At 48.5% G+C, this 15,440-nt stretch overlaps 1 protein-coding gene across 2 annotated transcripts in view; it reads right to left on the minus strand.

Moving 5' to 3' along the window:
* The window catches only part of srcap (Snf2-related CREBBP activator protein), a 68,631-nt gene that overhangs the window by 32,704 nt on the left and 20,487 nt on the right, over positions 1–15,440 (minus strand). Inside the window, exons 2-12 of one of the 2 annotated variants that reach the window (XM_072271465.1) lie at positions 14,017–14,090; positions 13,560–13,795; positions 11,726–12,088; positions 11,271–11,456; positions 9,896–10,036; positions 6,886–7,114; positions 5,579–5,847; positions 4,021–4,111; positions 3,729–3,818; positions 3,473–3,640; positions 2,554–2,780 (exon numbers count right to left, since the gene is read on the minus strand). In XM_072271465.1, the coding sequence (XP_072127566.1) occupies positions 2,554–2,780; positions 3,473–3,640; positions 3,729–3,818; positions 4,021–4,111; positions 5,579–5,847; positions 6,886–7,114; positions 9,896–10,036; positions 11,271–11,456; positions 11,726–12,088; positions 13,560–13,604 (1,809 nt within the window). In that variant the 5' untranslated portion in view covers positions 13,605–13,795; positions 14,017–14,090. The remainder of the gene's footprint in view (positions 1–2,553; positions 2,781–3,472; positions 3,641–3,728; positions 3,819–4,020; positions 4,112–5,578; positions 5,848–6,885; positions 7,115–9,895; positions 10,037–11,270; positions 11,457–11,725; positions 12,089–13,559; positions 13,796–14,016; positions 14,091–15,440) is intronic. The other variant, XM_072271466.1, reaches the window with a different exon arrangement.

The raw sequence follows: 15,440 nt of genomic DNA on the forward strand, positions 1-15,440 counted from the left end.
GTTCAGGAATAAGTGAGAAACTGACTCATTGATTGTTCACGATTGTTTATTTTGAAGTTAACAAAGATGCAGAGCACTTGAAGCTAAGTGAGAAGCTGAGAGGTAAAGCAGAGATTCAATGAAAAGATGGTGCCCTTGAAAAATTATCACCTTCGAAAAAATTATCACCTTCATAATCCAGATAACAGAAATTCCTTAGAGAAGAATAAACCAATCAACGATAATACCAGTTATGTGCTAATACTTAGCCAATGAAAAATAATAAACTGTTTTGTACAGTTGCAAGAAAAAGTTTGTGAACCCTTTGCAATTACCTGTTTTTCTGCATTAATTACACTCATAAAAAGTGGTCTGATCTTCATCTGAGTAACAATAATAGACAAACACAAACACACAAATATTTTTCATGTCTTTATTGAACATATTGTTTAAATATTCACAGTCCAGGTTGGGAAAAGTATGTAAACCCTTGTATTTAATAACTGGTAGAACCTCCCTTAGCAGCAATAACCTCCACCAAATATTTCCTGTAGCTGTTCAGACTGGCAGAACAGCAAGGAGGAATTTTAAACCATTCCTCCATAGAAAACGTTTTTAGTTCACAATATTTCTGGGATACCTTGCATGAACAGCATCTCAATTGGGGTAAGGTCTGGACTCTAACTTGGCCATTCCAAAACACAATTTTCTTCTTTTTAAGCCACTCTGTTGGTGACTTGCTCTTGTATTTCAGATCATTGTCTTGATGCATCATCCAAATTATATTAAGCTTCAGGTGATGGACCACAAGCCTGACATTCTCTTGATACAATGCCTTGATACAATTTTGAATTTGTTGTTCCCTCAACGATTGCAAGCTGTCCAGGCCCCAAGTCAGCAAAGCAGCCCCAAACCAGGATGCTCCTTCCACTGTGCTTCACAGTTGGGATGAGGTTTTGGTGTTGGCGTGCAGTGCCCTTTTTCCTCCAAACATAGTGTGCATTTCTGACAACAAGTTCAACTTTGTCTCATCTGTCCACAGAACGTTGTCCCAGAAGTATGTGGAACATCCGGGTGGTCTTCTGCAAACTTCAGAAATGCAGCAATATTCTTTTTTTGGAGAGCAGTGGTTTCCTCCGTGGTGTCCTTCCATGAACACCATTCTTGTTCCATGTTTTTCTTATAACGGACAGATGAACAGAGACTTTAGCAAGTTCTAGAGATTTCTGCAGGCTTTTTGCTGTTACCCTTGGGTTCTTTCCCACCACCTTCAGCATTGCACGTTGTGCTCTTTGCAGAACGCCCACTCCTAAGGAAACCAGCAAGAGAACTGAATTTCCTCTATTTGTAAGCAATTTCTTTTACTTGGACTGATGAACACTCAGGTCTTTAGAAATGTTTTTGTAGCCTTTTCCAGTTTCTCTACAATTCTTCTTCTAAGGTCCTCTGAAAGTTGCTTTGATCAAGCCATGGTGCACGTAAACAGATCTTTCTTTGGGAAGAGCAGGCTCTGTCAGTAACCTGACTGTGTGCCTTTTTTAAAAGGCAGGGCATCTCTATAACTCACACCTCCAATCTCATCTCATTGATGGAACACCTAACTCCAAATAGCTTTAATAGAAGGCATTACCCCAGAGGTTCACAGACTTTTTTGAACCAGGATTGTGATTGCTTACATGGTGTACTCAGTACAATTCTTTGTGTGTAATTAGCTTAGGCAGATTGTGTTAGTCTATTATTATGACTGAGATGAAGATTACACCACATTTTATGAGTAATTAATGCAGAAAACCAAAAAATTGCAAAGGGTTCACAAACTCTTCCTTGCAACTGTAACTGCTATACTGTCTTTGCCAGGAAGCAGGGCCGAACCACTACGTACTGTGAAAAATAAGCCTGAGTTGGTTAAAGACTAAAAAATGTCAGTAAAAAAAAAGCTATGATTTTAGTCTTCCATTAATTCAACTATCATCTTATAATAACTAATTTCACTCAGTACATTGCTATTGCTTTATTATTGTCCCATGCACTGAGATACAGTATGGAGCTCTTGTCAGATGGAGTTCATAAAGATCTAGTCATTACTCAGGGCAGTGACGTAGAACATGGTAAAACAATAACAGAATGCAGCATAACGCGTAACAGTTAGAAAGATAGCACAATGTAGGTAAACTATAAAGTGCAATATCATAATGAAATAGACTACAAGATCAAGATTCATGTTGCTGCATTAGGTGACCATCCAATCAATAGTTCCATAACAACGGAGCAGAAGCTGTCCTTGAGCCTAGTGGGATGTGCTTCAGGGTTTCATTTCTGCCCGGAGGAGGATGGGAGAAGGGAAACATCCAGTGTATGTGGGACCTCGGAATATTCTGGCTGCTTTATTAAGTAAGCAAGAACATAGCCAACGTTCATGAAGGGAGAGCAGTCTTCCATGATGTGCTCAGCTGTGTTCACAACTCTGCAGTTTCGTGTGGTCCATTGCAGAGCAGTTGCTGGACCAAACTGGGCAAGTGACATTCATAAAGCAAACCAATACTGCCCACCCTACCAGCACATGAGACAAGGTACCTGGGTGGTGGCCAGGGTGTAGCCCTTGGGCTGAAGGCTCTCAGCTGCAGCTGCAATGTCTGTGATTTCCTTCTTGGGGCCCCTGGAAGGTGTGGGCTCCCGGCTCAGCTCCTCATCTCCCAAGCCGTCCTGCAGTAAGTACTCAACACCAATCTCCTGCTCCTCCTCATCCTCTTCATCCTCCTCTTCCTCCTCCTCATCCTCTGTTGCCGTCAAGTCGTCAGAATCTGCGACGGGATGGGAAGGGTGAGTAACTGCTGGACAGCAGCAGCATAATGACACGGGATCAAGCCACAGGGTTTCCGTGAGGGGGGAAACAGCGGGGACAATTAGTGATGGAAAAGGCCCTTCCACCCAACCCATCCCAACTGACCACAATGTCCAGCTGCTTTATTCCCACTGCCCACGTTTGGCCTCTTTCCCCTCCAAACAGCATGCAAATGTTGTAATTGTAACCACCGCAACCACACCTGATGGACAGATACAGCACTGTGGAGGCAGTGGGGTTAGTTTAGGTACTGCCACAGGGCTGTGGGGGGAGAGAGTGGGGCAGTAGCATTAGAGTGGGGAGCAATACAGGGCTGTGGAGAAAGTAGGGCAGTAGGATTAGTGTGGGGAGTGACACAGGGCTGTGGAGAGCGGGACAGTAGGATTAGTGTGGGAAGCAAACAGAGCTGTGAACAGAGTGGAGCAGGATGAGTGTGGGGAGCAATACAGGGCTATGGGGGATAGAGTGCGACAGATTAGTGTGAGGAGCGACACAAGGCTATGGGGAGAGATCAGGGCAGTGGGATCATTGTGACACAAGGCTGTGGACAGAGAGGAGGGTAATAGGATTAGTGTGGGGATTGACACTAACTAGGCCATGGGATTAGCTTGGGTACCGGTATAGGGCTGTGAGGAGGGTGTGCTCCCTCACCAGAAGAATGGCTGCTCTCCTCATACTCAGATGTGGTATCCTCGCCAACCTCACCCTCGCCATCATCCTCCGAGTCAGAGGTGCCCTCAGAGGGGGAGTCCAGTGCCTCAAAAGGCTCTGTGAAAGCTCGGCCATACTTGCGCAGCAGATCAGCAACGGGCAATTCACCTGCACAGGGGCAGGAAGGAGGTAAATGAGCATTTTAAAAGCAGAGGATGAGGAATCTCAGACAGAATCACAGTATCTACAGCCTTACTTTCTCTGGCCAGTTCGTCCAGCTCGGCTGCGTGGTCCACATCTCCTGCCAGCTCCTCCTCCGCATCAATCGTCCACTCATCATCCTCATCTGTACAGATAGCACCTCAGTGAGTCAGCAGGATCATAAGAGCCCTTCACAGCCTGTACCCCGCTCCCAGGAACCTGTTATTTTAAACATAAACCCTCCAAACACCTGGATTAGATCCCAGTAAACCATTCCCAAGAACCTGTAACCACTTAAAGTCTGATGCTGGGGGTGGGGTGGGGTGGGGGGCAGATCATGTGGCTACCTTCCTCGTGGTCAGCGTTAAACTCCTCATCATCCAGTTCCTGGGAAGACCTTCGCCTCGGCCGCCTGCGAGTTGAACACCGCCGGTTGTTCTGCATGATAGAGAGGAAAGGAATGTTGAGCAGTTTAACAGTGCAGTGTAGTCTCAAACACACTGAGCGGGGAATGGGGTAACAAGTATTGGTAAAGTCAGTGAGAACTACAGCACATAGGCCCTTTGGCCCATTTAGTCCATGCCCAACCTCACCCTCCTGCACACAGGCCATGGCCCTCCATATCCCCATGATCTTATCTAAACTTCTCTTGAATCTTACAATTGAACTCACAACCACTTCTGCCAGCTGAGTGAAGAAGCTCCCCCTCCGATTCCTCTTCAATCTTTCACCTTTCACATGAAACCTATGAGTTCCAGTTCTCGACTCACCCAACCTGCTTAGATAAAGCCTGCATGCATTTACCCTGTCTATACCCCTAATCATTTTGTATACCTCTAAGATCTTCCCTCAATCTCTGAGACTCCAGGGAATCAAATCCTAACCTATTCAACTTTTTCCAAAAACTGAGGTCCCAAGTCCTGACAACATCATTCTAATTTTTCTCCATACCCATTCAAGTAGGTGACCAGAAATTCAACCTCACTCTCATACGACTTCAACATGACAACTCCTGTACTCAATGCCCTAAAATATACCGGCCAATGTGCCAAAAGCTTTCTTTAGTCATAAAACATACTGTACCTTGATGAAGTATTCAGCCCACAACCGTCCGGTCACACGTATGAGTATTACAACCAGGGACCTTGATCAATTTAACTCAGAATTTTCATTTGTGAATCACATTTTTTCCCCCATTGTCACGGGAAAATTGTAAAGCATGAAAAACTAAAAATTCAAAACCTGAAATGTTCGTCCCCTTTTGTTCAGCACCCAGCTGAACCATCTCTCACAGCTCTTTTTTGGATAAGTCTCCGTGAGCTTTGCACAACATGATGGAACAAAATTTGCCCATTCCTCCTTGCAAAATTGCTCAAGCTGTGCCAGGTTAGTTGGGGAGCGGCAGCAGACAGCAATCTTGAGGTCCTACCAGAGATATTCAATCAAGTTAAGGTCAGGATTTTGACTGGATCAGTCAAGGACATCAATTTTCTTCATTTGAAGCCCCTTCATGATTGCCCTAACAGGATGCTTTGGGTCCTCGTCCTGCTGAAAGACAAACTTCCTCCCCAGTTTAAGATTTCTGGCAGAGGCAAGCAGGTTTTTAATCCAGGATCTCTGTATTTAACAACGTTCAACCTCCCATTAAGCCTGACCAGATTTGCAGTTCCTGTTGCTGAAAAGCATTGCCATAGCTTGATGCTAACTACACCATTCTTTACAGTAGGGATAACGTTACCTGGCTGATGCACAGTATTAGATTTACACCACGCATATGCTTGGTGTTGAGGCCAAAAAGTTCTCAGCAGTCAACAGCAGCAGCCAGAGCCTCTCCTGAACCTCTACTCCCTTCGGACACTGACCATACAAAAGCCATTGCTGGTTGGAGCCATGGGCACTGCTCACCTCCCGTGTCCTGGGTGGCCTTCTCTCTTCCTCTTCCTCCTCCTCCTCCTCCTCCTCAGAGGAGCTCCAGCAGCCATCTTCACTGGTGGCCCGCCGGCAGGTGGTCGCGGTGGCCGCCGGCAGGGAACGCAGCACCTCTTCCAGCGGCAGCTCGCTCTCCCTGCGCAGCATCTCAATCTCCCGGCGCCGGGCCTCAGTGTCGTTACCTGCACGCCTCTCCTCCACCTCAATGGTCTCCTCATCGTCCTCCTCTTCCTGTGGCTCGAAATCTGTGGTGGGAGCATGCGCAGGAGCAGAGAGATGGGAGAAGGTAAAGGTCAGTGTAGCGGGAGGGGGTGCCCGCTTCAATCACCAGCTGCGACTCTGCCCCACAAACTCCCACCACTTCTCCAGCAGCAACAATCCAGCTGAATGCTCTCCAGTTACTACACGAGTCTTCCTGGTACTCTGATTTTTTTTTTAACCATGTCCCAACGATGCAGAGGATCAGACAGTTAAACTGGCTGATACAATTCCTTTCTCTGTTCCTCTCTCGCCCAGTTTCCCCTCTCTGCCCACACATCACCCTCCTTAACTCTCCCTTTTCGTCATGTCTTCTTATGCCCCCACACTCTCCTTGTATCCACTTCCTCCTGAACTACCATGACCCACCTCTCTACCCCTCACTTTCTCAGTCTCCCCCCATTGCCCGTCACCACCATCACTCCGCACCCTTCTCCATCTCCCCATCAGTCACACCTCTGCCTCCTGTGTCCCCACCTTTCTACTTCCCCCTTCGACCCCCCCCTCACTCTTTCATTCTGTCGTCCACTCAGTGTCAAACCACACCCCACCCCCCAGCCTCTGTGAGGTACAATCTGGGGAGAGAGCTGAGGGGAGAACAGAAGAACAAACCAGGATCAGTGCAAACAGAGTAGACACGTGGAGGGAGCTTCCCTCTGTTAATCCCAGGGAGTGTGTGACAGGTCGGGAGGGATGGCAGGGAGCAAACGGACTGATACCGGCACTAATGTTCCCTCTAAGATGTGCACGCACACACAAGGTTGTCACCCTCTACCTCGTTGGCATGTTAAGTATACTTCACGATCATACACAATCACATTTCCTTCTCCAGTTTCTGATGCGAGCAGTGTCAACAACGTAGAGTTTGCGATTATCTGTCTACAGATTTTAGAACTGTCCTATTTGTACTGTTTTTTATTGAAACTATTCAGTCCACACATTGTTGTCACTGGGGGAAAAATTGCACAGCATAAGATTTTTGCTCGTATCATTACAAATTAGACGGAACACTGTTGGGCACTCACCTTCGTCCTCCGTGGCAGAGCCAGAAGCCGGGGGGCTGGAGGCTCCGGACCCAGCCAAGGAGGAGCCGAGCAGAGAAGAGCCAGGCTTGCTGGTAGGCAAGGACTCCTGCAAACTCTGACTGAGTAGGTCGGAATATTTCTCAGTCTGCCCCACAATGAAGTCAAGCTGCAGGTCGAGGGCCTTCTTGCGCCGCTCTTCCAGGCGTGACTGTTGCTTGAACTGGACCACCTGAGGAAGGGACAGAAGGTGAAAGGAGTCAGCAAACCAGGAGCAGCAGCTCCAGTTCCAGGTGGGGCAGCAGAGGCAGATAAAAATCTATGAAGAAACAGGAGCAGCATTAGGTCACTTGACCCATTGAGACCGCTCTGACATTCCATCATAGTTGATTTATTATCCTTCTCAAACTCATTTTCCTGCCCTTTCCCCGTAACCTGCGACACCCTAGCTATCAATCTCTGCATTAAATACACTCAGTGACTTGGCCTCCACACAGCCATCTGTGACAATGAATGCCACAGACTCACCACTCTCTGGCGAAGGAAATAACTTCTCATCTCTGTTTCAATGGAGCGTCCTTCTATTCCCAGAATGTAACCTCTGATCCGACTCTCCCCCTATTGGAATCATCCTATCTCTGTCCTCTTTATTTAGGTCGGGGGTCCCCAACCTTTTTTGCACCGCGGACCGGTTTAATATTGACAATATTCTTGTGAACCAGCTGACCGGGGGGTGTTCAAGTCCGGTTAAACTCAGCTCAACATGTCTTTTACAGTTAGGGTTGCCAACTTTCTCACTCCCAAGTAACGGACAAAAGTAACAGTCAAATCCCGGGACACTTTACCCCAGGAAAGACTACCATGACCATGAAGCCTTGCACAGGCACCTGTGTGCGCATGTGTAACATGTGCATGTGCGTACGTGCCGATTTTTTTCTCTCCCACAAATCGGTTTTGCCTTCATCTTCCTGACTATACTGTACATACATTATTTCTACTTTATATAGGCTGTGTATTTATCATATCATTTCTGCTTTTACTATAGATTAGTGTTATTTATTTTCAGGTATGTGTTATTTGGTATGATTTGTCAGGTTATTTTTTGGGTCTGGGAACGCTCAAAAATTTTTCCCATATAAATTAATGGTAATTGCTTCTTCGCTTCACGCCATTTCGCCATGAACGGTTTCATAGGAACGTTCTACCTAAGCGGGGAAGATACGGGACAAACCAATTTAGCTCAATATACCGGATGTCCCGGCAAATACCGGACAGTTGGCAACCCTGTGTTCAAGTTCAACAGTGCGTGACCGGGAACGAGGAAAGGTGCAGCAGACTCATATCGTTTCCTCACAGCCCGGAACATAGAACACTACAGCACAGGATAGGCCCGTTGGCCCACAAGGGTGTGCCAAGCTTTTAACCAACTCCATCAACAATCTAACTCTTCACTCTCACAGAGCACTCCACTTTTCTTTCTGCCAGCTACTTTATGTAGGGAAGTGGCACATATTTGGAATGAGCTGCCAGAAATACTTGCTGAGGCAGGAACAGTAGCAACATTTGGAACATAGAAAGGTATAGCACAGAACGGATTCTTCATCCCACAAAGGAATGATGTTTTAACCTACTCCATGATCAATCCAACTACGGGTTCCAAATCTTTTTGATGTCATGGACCAATACGATTAAGCAAGGGGTCCATAGACCCTTCTCTCCCACACAGTCCATGATTTTTCTTTCATCTATATGCCTATCTATATCCCTTATATCTCCAAAATGTGGTTGCCTCTACCATCAACCCAGCAACAAAGTCCAATCACTGTGTAAAAAAAAACCCTCTTGAACTTAATCACATGACTGAGGCCAGCATACCAAATGCCTTCATAACTACCCTATCAAATTGTGCAGCAACTCCCATCTTTTCGTCTACACTTTTAAGAATCCTGCCATTAACCCAGTATTCTGTCTTCAAATTCAACTTTCCAAGTACACTCCATCTCCACTTCTCAGCATAGCTCTGCATCCCATCATGTTCTACACAACCACACCAGCAACCTTCATATCATTTGCAAATTTACTAAGCTATCCTTTCACTTCCTCATCCAAGATACTGAAATAAGAAAAAGTCATAGATAGAAAAACCACAAAGAGTGGGGTCCCACAACAGACCCTCGAGGAACACCAGCAGTCATCGACCTCCAGGCAGAGGATGCCCCATCTACAACCACTCTCTGCCTTCATTGGGCAAGATGAGGACATTCTGGAAGCCTCATGCTAGCTGCATCACCATGCACATAAACACGTGGAATCACTCGACTGCGCAATCCAGCACATCCTATGGTGTGGGCTTCACACAGCCTGAGCCAGCCAAGGTTCTGCAACTTAACAATGTCCCAGAGCCCATGAATGGTGGCCAGTATTGTGTGAATGATGGGGATTACTCTGCCCCAGCATACACAGTGTTTACCACTCTCGTACACCAAGCTCCCTATCCTTGTAGCAGGGGTCCTTCTGTTCCTCAGTATTCCCGATCATTCTTACCCTCATTAGATCTTGCAAAATGCACCACCTAATGCCGGTCAGGGTTAAACTCCATCTGCCATCACTCTTTACCAACTGATCAGTCCCACCAGTAACGCACACACTACCACAAATTTCAATATCGTCTACAAGTTTCCCTGCCAACCTGGCGTTGGATGGTAATTTTGTACCTCCAGCTTTGAACACAGCTCAGCACTGCCACGGCTGGCTATGACTCGCTCCGGAGATTCACTCTGAGCCCCAGTTACCAAATCCCTGCCCATGAGGGCAAGGGCAGAGACCTGTTTAGAGGGCAGACTGCTCCTAGGTGCAACGCTCCCCCCCCACCCCCCAGTACAGAACAAGGTTGTGCTTCGCTTTACATCTGGTCCCTGAAGTGCGTGAAGGGACAGATCTCCCAGTGAGAAACAGCTCCTCACTCCCTCTACCCCTTGCCCTCCCAGCGCCGTGCCTGCCCCTCGACTCTTACCTTCTCAACATTGGCCCAGAACTGCTTGACTTCCTTGGCAACATTGGAGGCAATGCGGCGGAGTTTGGCCTGCTCTTCCCTTTTGGCCCTCTCTTCCTTCTGCCGCAGGTCCTCATGGAATCGCAGAACTGTCCTTGCCACCTGGTCCAGGCCAAAAGAATTGATCTCCAGTAAGAGGGAGCCTTGGGGATCTGTGGAAAAAGTTGAACACCACCAGGGGACCCAGGTCTCACTCCTGGTGGGAAGGTGGAGGCCCTAAGATACAAGCGATGGAGCACAGCCCTGTCTAGCTGGGACTTATGGCGGTGTAGAAGGTCACCAAAGAGCATGGCGTAATACTTATCAGTTATGTGAATAGATGGTGGAAGAGTTTTTAGCCTGCGTTTGACCATGGGGATGTGAAGGAACAACAAGAGGGGTTTCACTCCATGTTGGGCAGGGAAATGTGAGATGTTGCACCTTTAAGAGAGCAAATGTAAATGGAGAGGACACAGTGAATGGCAAGACTCTTAATAGTACTAATGTACCGAGAGATCTTAGGGTCCAAGTCCACAGCTCCCTGAAATTGGCCACAGAAGTAGATAGGGTGGTAAAGAAGGTATACAGCATGCTTGCCTTTATTGGTCGAGGAATTAAGTTCAAGAGTCAGTAAGTTGTACTGTAGCTTTATAAGACTCCAGTTATGCTGCATCTGGAATACTGTGTGCAGTTCTGCTTGTCCCAACAGGGGAGAGGTTACAGGGATTAGCCTTGTTACACATACATCGAAACATACAGTGAAATGTGTTGTTTATGACGACAAACAACGCAGTCCAAGAAGGTGCTGGGGGCACATTCCTCCCACATTTCAAAGATATAAAGGTTAATGTTAAGTGCTGTCACGCTGCCAGTGCCAAAAGCACACCCAGAGGAAATCCACGTGGTCAAGGGAAGAACGTAGAGATTCCTTACAGACAGCAGTGGGAATTATATCCCAGATGCTGGCACTGTGAAGCATTTCACTAACCACTGTACTACTGTGAATCCAGGTTGCTGACATGCAGTGCTACAGTGATCACACTACCGTGCCACCATGCTGCCCATGAAGTGTGTACAGCAGGACACAGAGGGCTGTGCCAACAGAACAGGACATCACAGTAGAGTTAAAAAGCATTTCACTGTATGTTTTGATGTACATTGACAAATAGAGCTAACCACTCACCTACTGGGCGAGCATGGGATGAAGAGACGGCTCCTATGCTCTCCTCTCTCACTGTTCCTACACTGTTCTATGCTCTACGTTCTCCCAGGCCAAGTGTATGGATCCCAGGATCCATCCTAGAGTGGATGGACCCTCCCTGCTCGATTTCCCAGGGAAGGGGGACGGGGCACTCACCTTCCTCGCCACACCCCTCTTCCAACGCCGCTCCTGGGAGAAGTCGGCTGACAGCCACTGCATTTCCTCACACAGATAGTCCCACTGGGCCTTCGGACGGATGGGCTCCGTCACACGGTTCAGCCGCCTCAGAGACCACAGACCCTCCCGGCGCAATTCAGCAATCCGGTGCTCAATTTTCGCCTCCTGCAGGATGAGGAAGGGGAGGGGCAGTCAGCCAGATAGGAGGGGTAGGGCAGTCCCGTACTGAAATACTGAGGGTGGGAGACAATCCCAGGCAGAGGGATGAGGGGGAGGAAGAGGAGGGAAATAGGCAGTCGCAGATGGGGAGAGTAGGGAGGAGGGGGGTCAGTACTGCTGGTAAGAGACAGGAACATGGAGACGGCGAGCGGGTGTGGGTGTTTCAGATCATGATCCCCTTCAGACACCACCCCCACCCCCCACTGCTCACTCACGTGCTTGGCCTGCTCAGCGATCTCAGCCTGCGTCTTGTCCCAGGCTTGGCCCTTGCCGGCCTGGTGTGCCTGGCTGGGCTCCCAGAGCCCAGGGCTTAGCGATACCCGGCCATGCCCCCTCAGTGAGCCCAGCCCGTCCAGGGAGTCATTGGCCAGGCAGCCAGGGTGGGCTGGAGAGGCTCCCGCGCTGGAGGCTGGAGAGGAGGAGGAGGAGGAGGATGACGAGGAGGCAGAGGAGGAAGAGGAGGAGGAGGAGCAAGATGAGGAGGAAGAGGAAGAGGAGGAGGAGGAGGAAGAGGAGGAGGAGGAGGAGGTGGGCAAGATGGGGCTGCTACCAGTCATTCCCTCCTTGTTCTGTGTGACCTGTAGAGAGATTCACTCCGTTAATAAATAAGGCACATAGAACACTACCCACTTCCCCCACCAGAACTAGTCCATGCATTACCTGCTCCTTATCTATCCATCAGGGCATCACAGGATATTCCCCACTTCCCCAGCCGATCAAGACCACACCGTAACCCCTGACAAAGCTCTTCATCATTCACCAGCTTTGGTGTCTTCCGCTGACTACTAGATGCATGAACAACACTGTCATCTGGACCGTTAACGTAGGTGGCAAATGACAGTGGCTCAGCACTGATCCCTGTGGTACACCACTGGGCGCTGGCCTCCAGTCTGAGAAACAACCCTGCATCCTCCCACTGCTAACTCTGCCACCCTGTCTACCTGCTAACACTGGTTTCTGGCAAGCATGCAGCCAAACCCCTAGGTCCCATTGTTCTACAACATCGCCAGGCAGTTGGAGAGACGGTAGGAGCCGTGGAGGGAAGGAGGGACAGACTGAGATGGAAGGAACGTTGAAGGGAGGAAGACAGAAGGATAGAGAGATCAGTGCGGGGGTGGAGATAGATGGAGGGAGGGACAGATAACAAGATGGAGGAAACGGTGGCGAGAGGGATGGAGAGATTGGCAGAGGTAGCGAGGGTCTGACAGAAGGAGGGGAAGAAGAGAGAGACAGAAACAGAGACAGGCGCACGTGCGCACACACTCATAAGATGGAGACATTTGCAGGAGAGGGCAAGAGGGACGGATGGAGAGCGTGTGCTGGAGGGACAGGGAAAGAGAGATCAGTGGAAGGAGTGAGTGAGAAAGCAAAGGACAAAGAAATTGATGGAGTAACGTTAGGATAGACAGAGAGACAGATGAATCAGTTGAGGGACAGAGAGAAGTTGGAATAATGATTTGTATTCCTAAGTCTCTCTGTTCTACAATACTCCCCAGGCTCCTTCTGTTCACTGTGAAAGTCCTACCCTGTTTTGTCTTCCTAAAATGTAACACCTCACACTATACTGAATTAAACTCCATTTGCCATTCTCTGGCCAATTTATTCAGCAGATCAAAATCCCCCTGTAAATCCTGATAACCACCTTCAACTGACCTATACCACTCGTGACTTACACAGCTTTGTAAGGTAATCCCTCAGTCTCCTACACTCCAAGGAATAAAGTCCCAACCTCTCTCTCCTAACTCAATTCCTTGAGTATCAGCAATAACCTCGTAAGTCCCCTTCTGTACTGTGCGCAGCTTCCTACAGCAGGGTGATCAAAAGTGAACGCAATACTCCAAGTGCGGCCTCACTAACGTCCTGCACAACTGCATAATAACATCCCAACTCTGCACTCAGTGCCCTGAATGATGGAGGAGTGTGTGCCAAACACCTTCTTCACTGCCACGTCCGCCTGTGACACTGAAGTACCTTTGTTCCACAATATTTCCAAGGAAAAGGCAGTGACTACCACTGAGGAGCAGGAGAGTGGCTTCTGTGGGGCAGTACCTGTCTGTGGTGTGCGTTGTACTGCAGGGCAGGACTGCTCTGCATCTTGCAGCCTCCTCTGCTGGTGACGTAGACACACTCAGGGCGCTCCAGAACGGCCAAGCTGTTGGGTAGCTGCTGCAGGGCATGCTCGGTGCTGAACACATTCTGGAAAGTCGGCCTGCCAGACGAGGCGTCCACGTCCTGGGTCCCCTGCTGACCCAGCGTCCGTTCGACACAGTTGAGTAACACCACGCCTATGTATGGGGGCGGGGGGAGAAGTAGAGGGACAGGGTTAAACACAGGCAGAAGTTCCCTCAGTGCCATCCCATCACACACACCCGGGATCAGACATGGAGTCAAGCTCCCCCCACACCATCGCATAACACACTCCCAGGATCAGACACAGGATGAAGCTCTCTTGACAGCGTCCCAAAGACTCCCTCCACACCCCTAGTTTCACTCCACTCCCAAGTACCTGGGTGCTGTGCAGTATCCCCGTTTCCCTCAGTGTATCCTTCCACGGTGTTGGTTGAAGTTGCAACACCGGTCCTGTTGTTGGGGAGAGGAGAAAGGGAAGGAGGAAGAGGAGAAGAAACAAGCAGCAGTGGTTAAACTGGGCTCCGCGAAGATCTAAATAGCTTTTTCAGACAGCCGGCTCAGCCAAACGTAATACTCCTCTTCTGTCAGGATGAATGACAGCATGCACATCCCATCCCACCCAGAGCTTTTTATTATAACTGTCCTTGGAGTCAGAGATAAAGAGTGCAAAAATAGGCCCTTCCGTCAATCTGTCTGTACTGACAGTCTTGCCTGTCCATACTCCTCTGCCCACAGTCCTAACCCAGGGGTACCAGAGGTCAGCAGATCCTGTCCTTCTTCCTGCGGGGACTGTTCCAGCTGCTGAGCTCTCAGAGGGGTGGCACAAACGCCATCTGTAAGTTCACCAATAACACCACTGTTGTTGGCAGAAACTCAAAGGGCAATGAGGAGGCATACAGGAATGACATATATGCTCGTTGAGATGTCATGACAGCAACCTCGCACTCAGTGTCAGCAAAACCAAAGGAATGACTGTGGACTTCAGGAAAGAGGAGTCAGGGGATCACATCCCAGTCCTGGTCGAGTGGTCAGCAGCGGAAAGGGTGAGCAGCTTCAAATTCCCAGGTGTCAACATCTCAAGAGGATCTACCCTGAGCCCAACATATTGATGCAGTTAGGAAGAAGGTACTCCAACAGCCATACTTCATTAGAAGCTTGAGAAGATTTGGTATGTCACCACAGACTCTGGCAAATTTCTAGAGATACACATGGAGACATTCTGACTGGCTGTATCACTGTCTGGTATTGATCGCAAGAGTCTGCAGAGTGTTGTACTCAGCCACTACATTATGAGCACAACCATCCCCACTATCAAGGACACTTTCAGGAGGCTGACAACCCTCACCATCCAGGACATGCCCTCTTATTACCATTGGGGAGGTACAGCCCGAAACCCACACTCAACAATTTAGCAGTAGCTTCTCCCCCACTACCATCAGATTTCTTTACAGTCCATGAACACTACCTCACTATTCCTTTCTTTCTGCATTAGTTATATTTTACTTTACACTAATGCGATACTTTACAATGTATTGCTACTGCAAATCGTACAACTTTGTAATATTAAACCTGTTTCTGATTCACCAACAGACTGCTTATTGCTGCCTGAGCCCTGTTCATTCGCATTCCTGACACCCCCACCCCCACCCCAACCGCTCATCCGGTGGCCCAAGATAAGTACTGGACCTCAACTTGTCAAGCAGCAGTTAGGAATGGGCCATAAATAAAAATGAATACACAGTAACTTCCGCTTGCACTCCGAGATTCCAAATAATTCAATCCCAGTTTACACAATCTCTC

Source organism: Mobula birostris, chromosome 11 (genome assembly GCF_030028105.1).
Source record: "Mobula birostris isolate sMobBir1 chromosome 11, sMobBir1.hap1, whole genome shotgun sequence".
In the NCBI taxonomy this organism is placed as follows: domain Eukaryota; kingdom Metazoa; phylum Chordata; class Chondrichthyes; order Myliobatiformes; family Myliobatidae; genus Mobula; species Mobula birostris.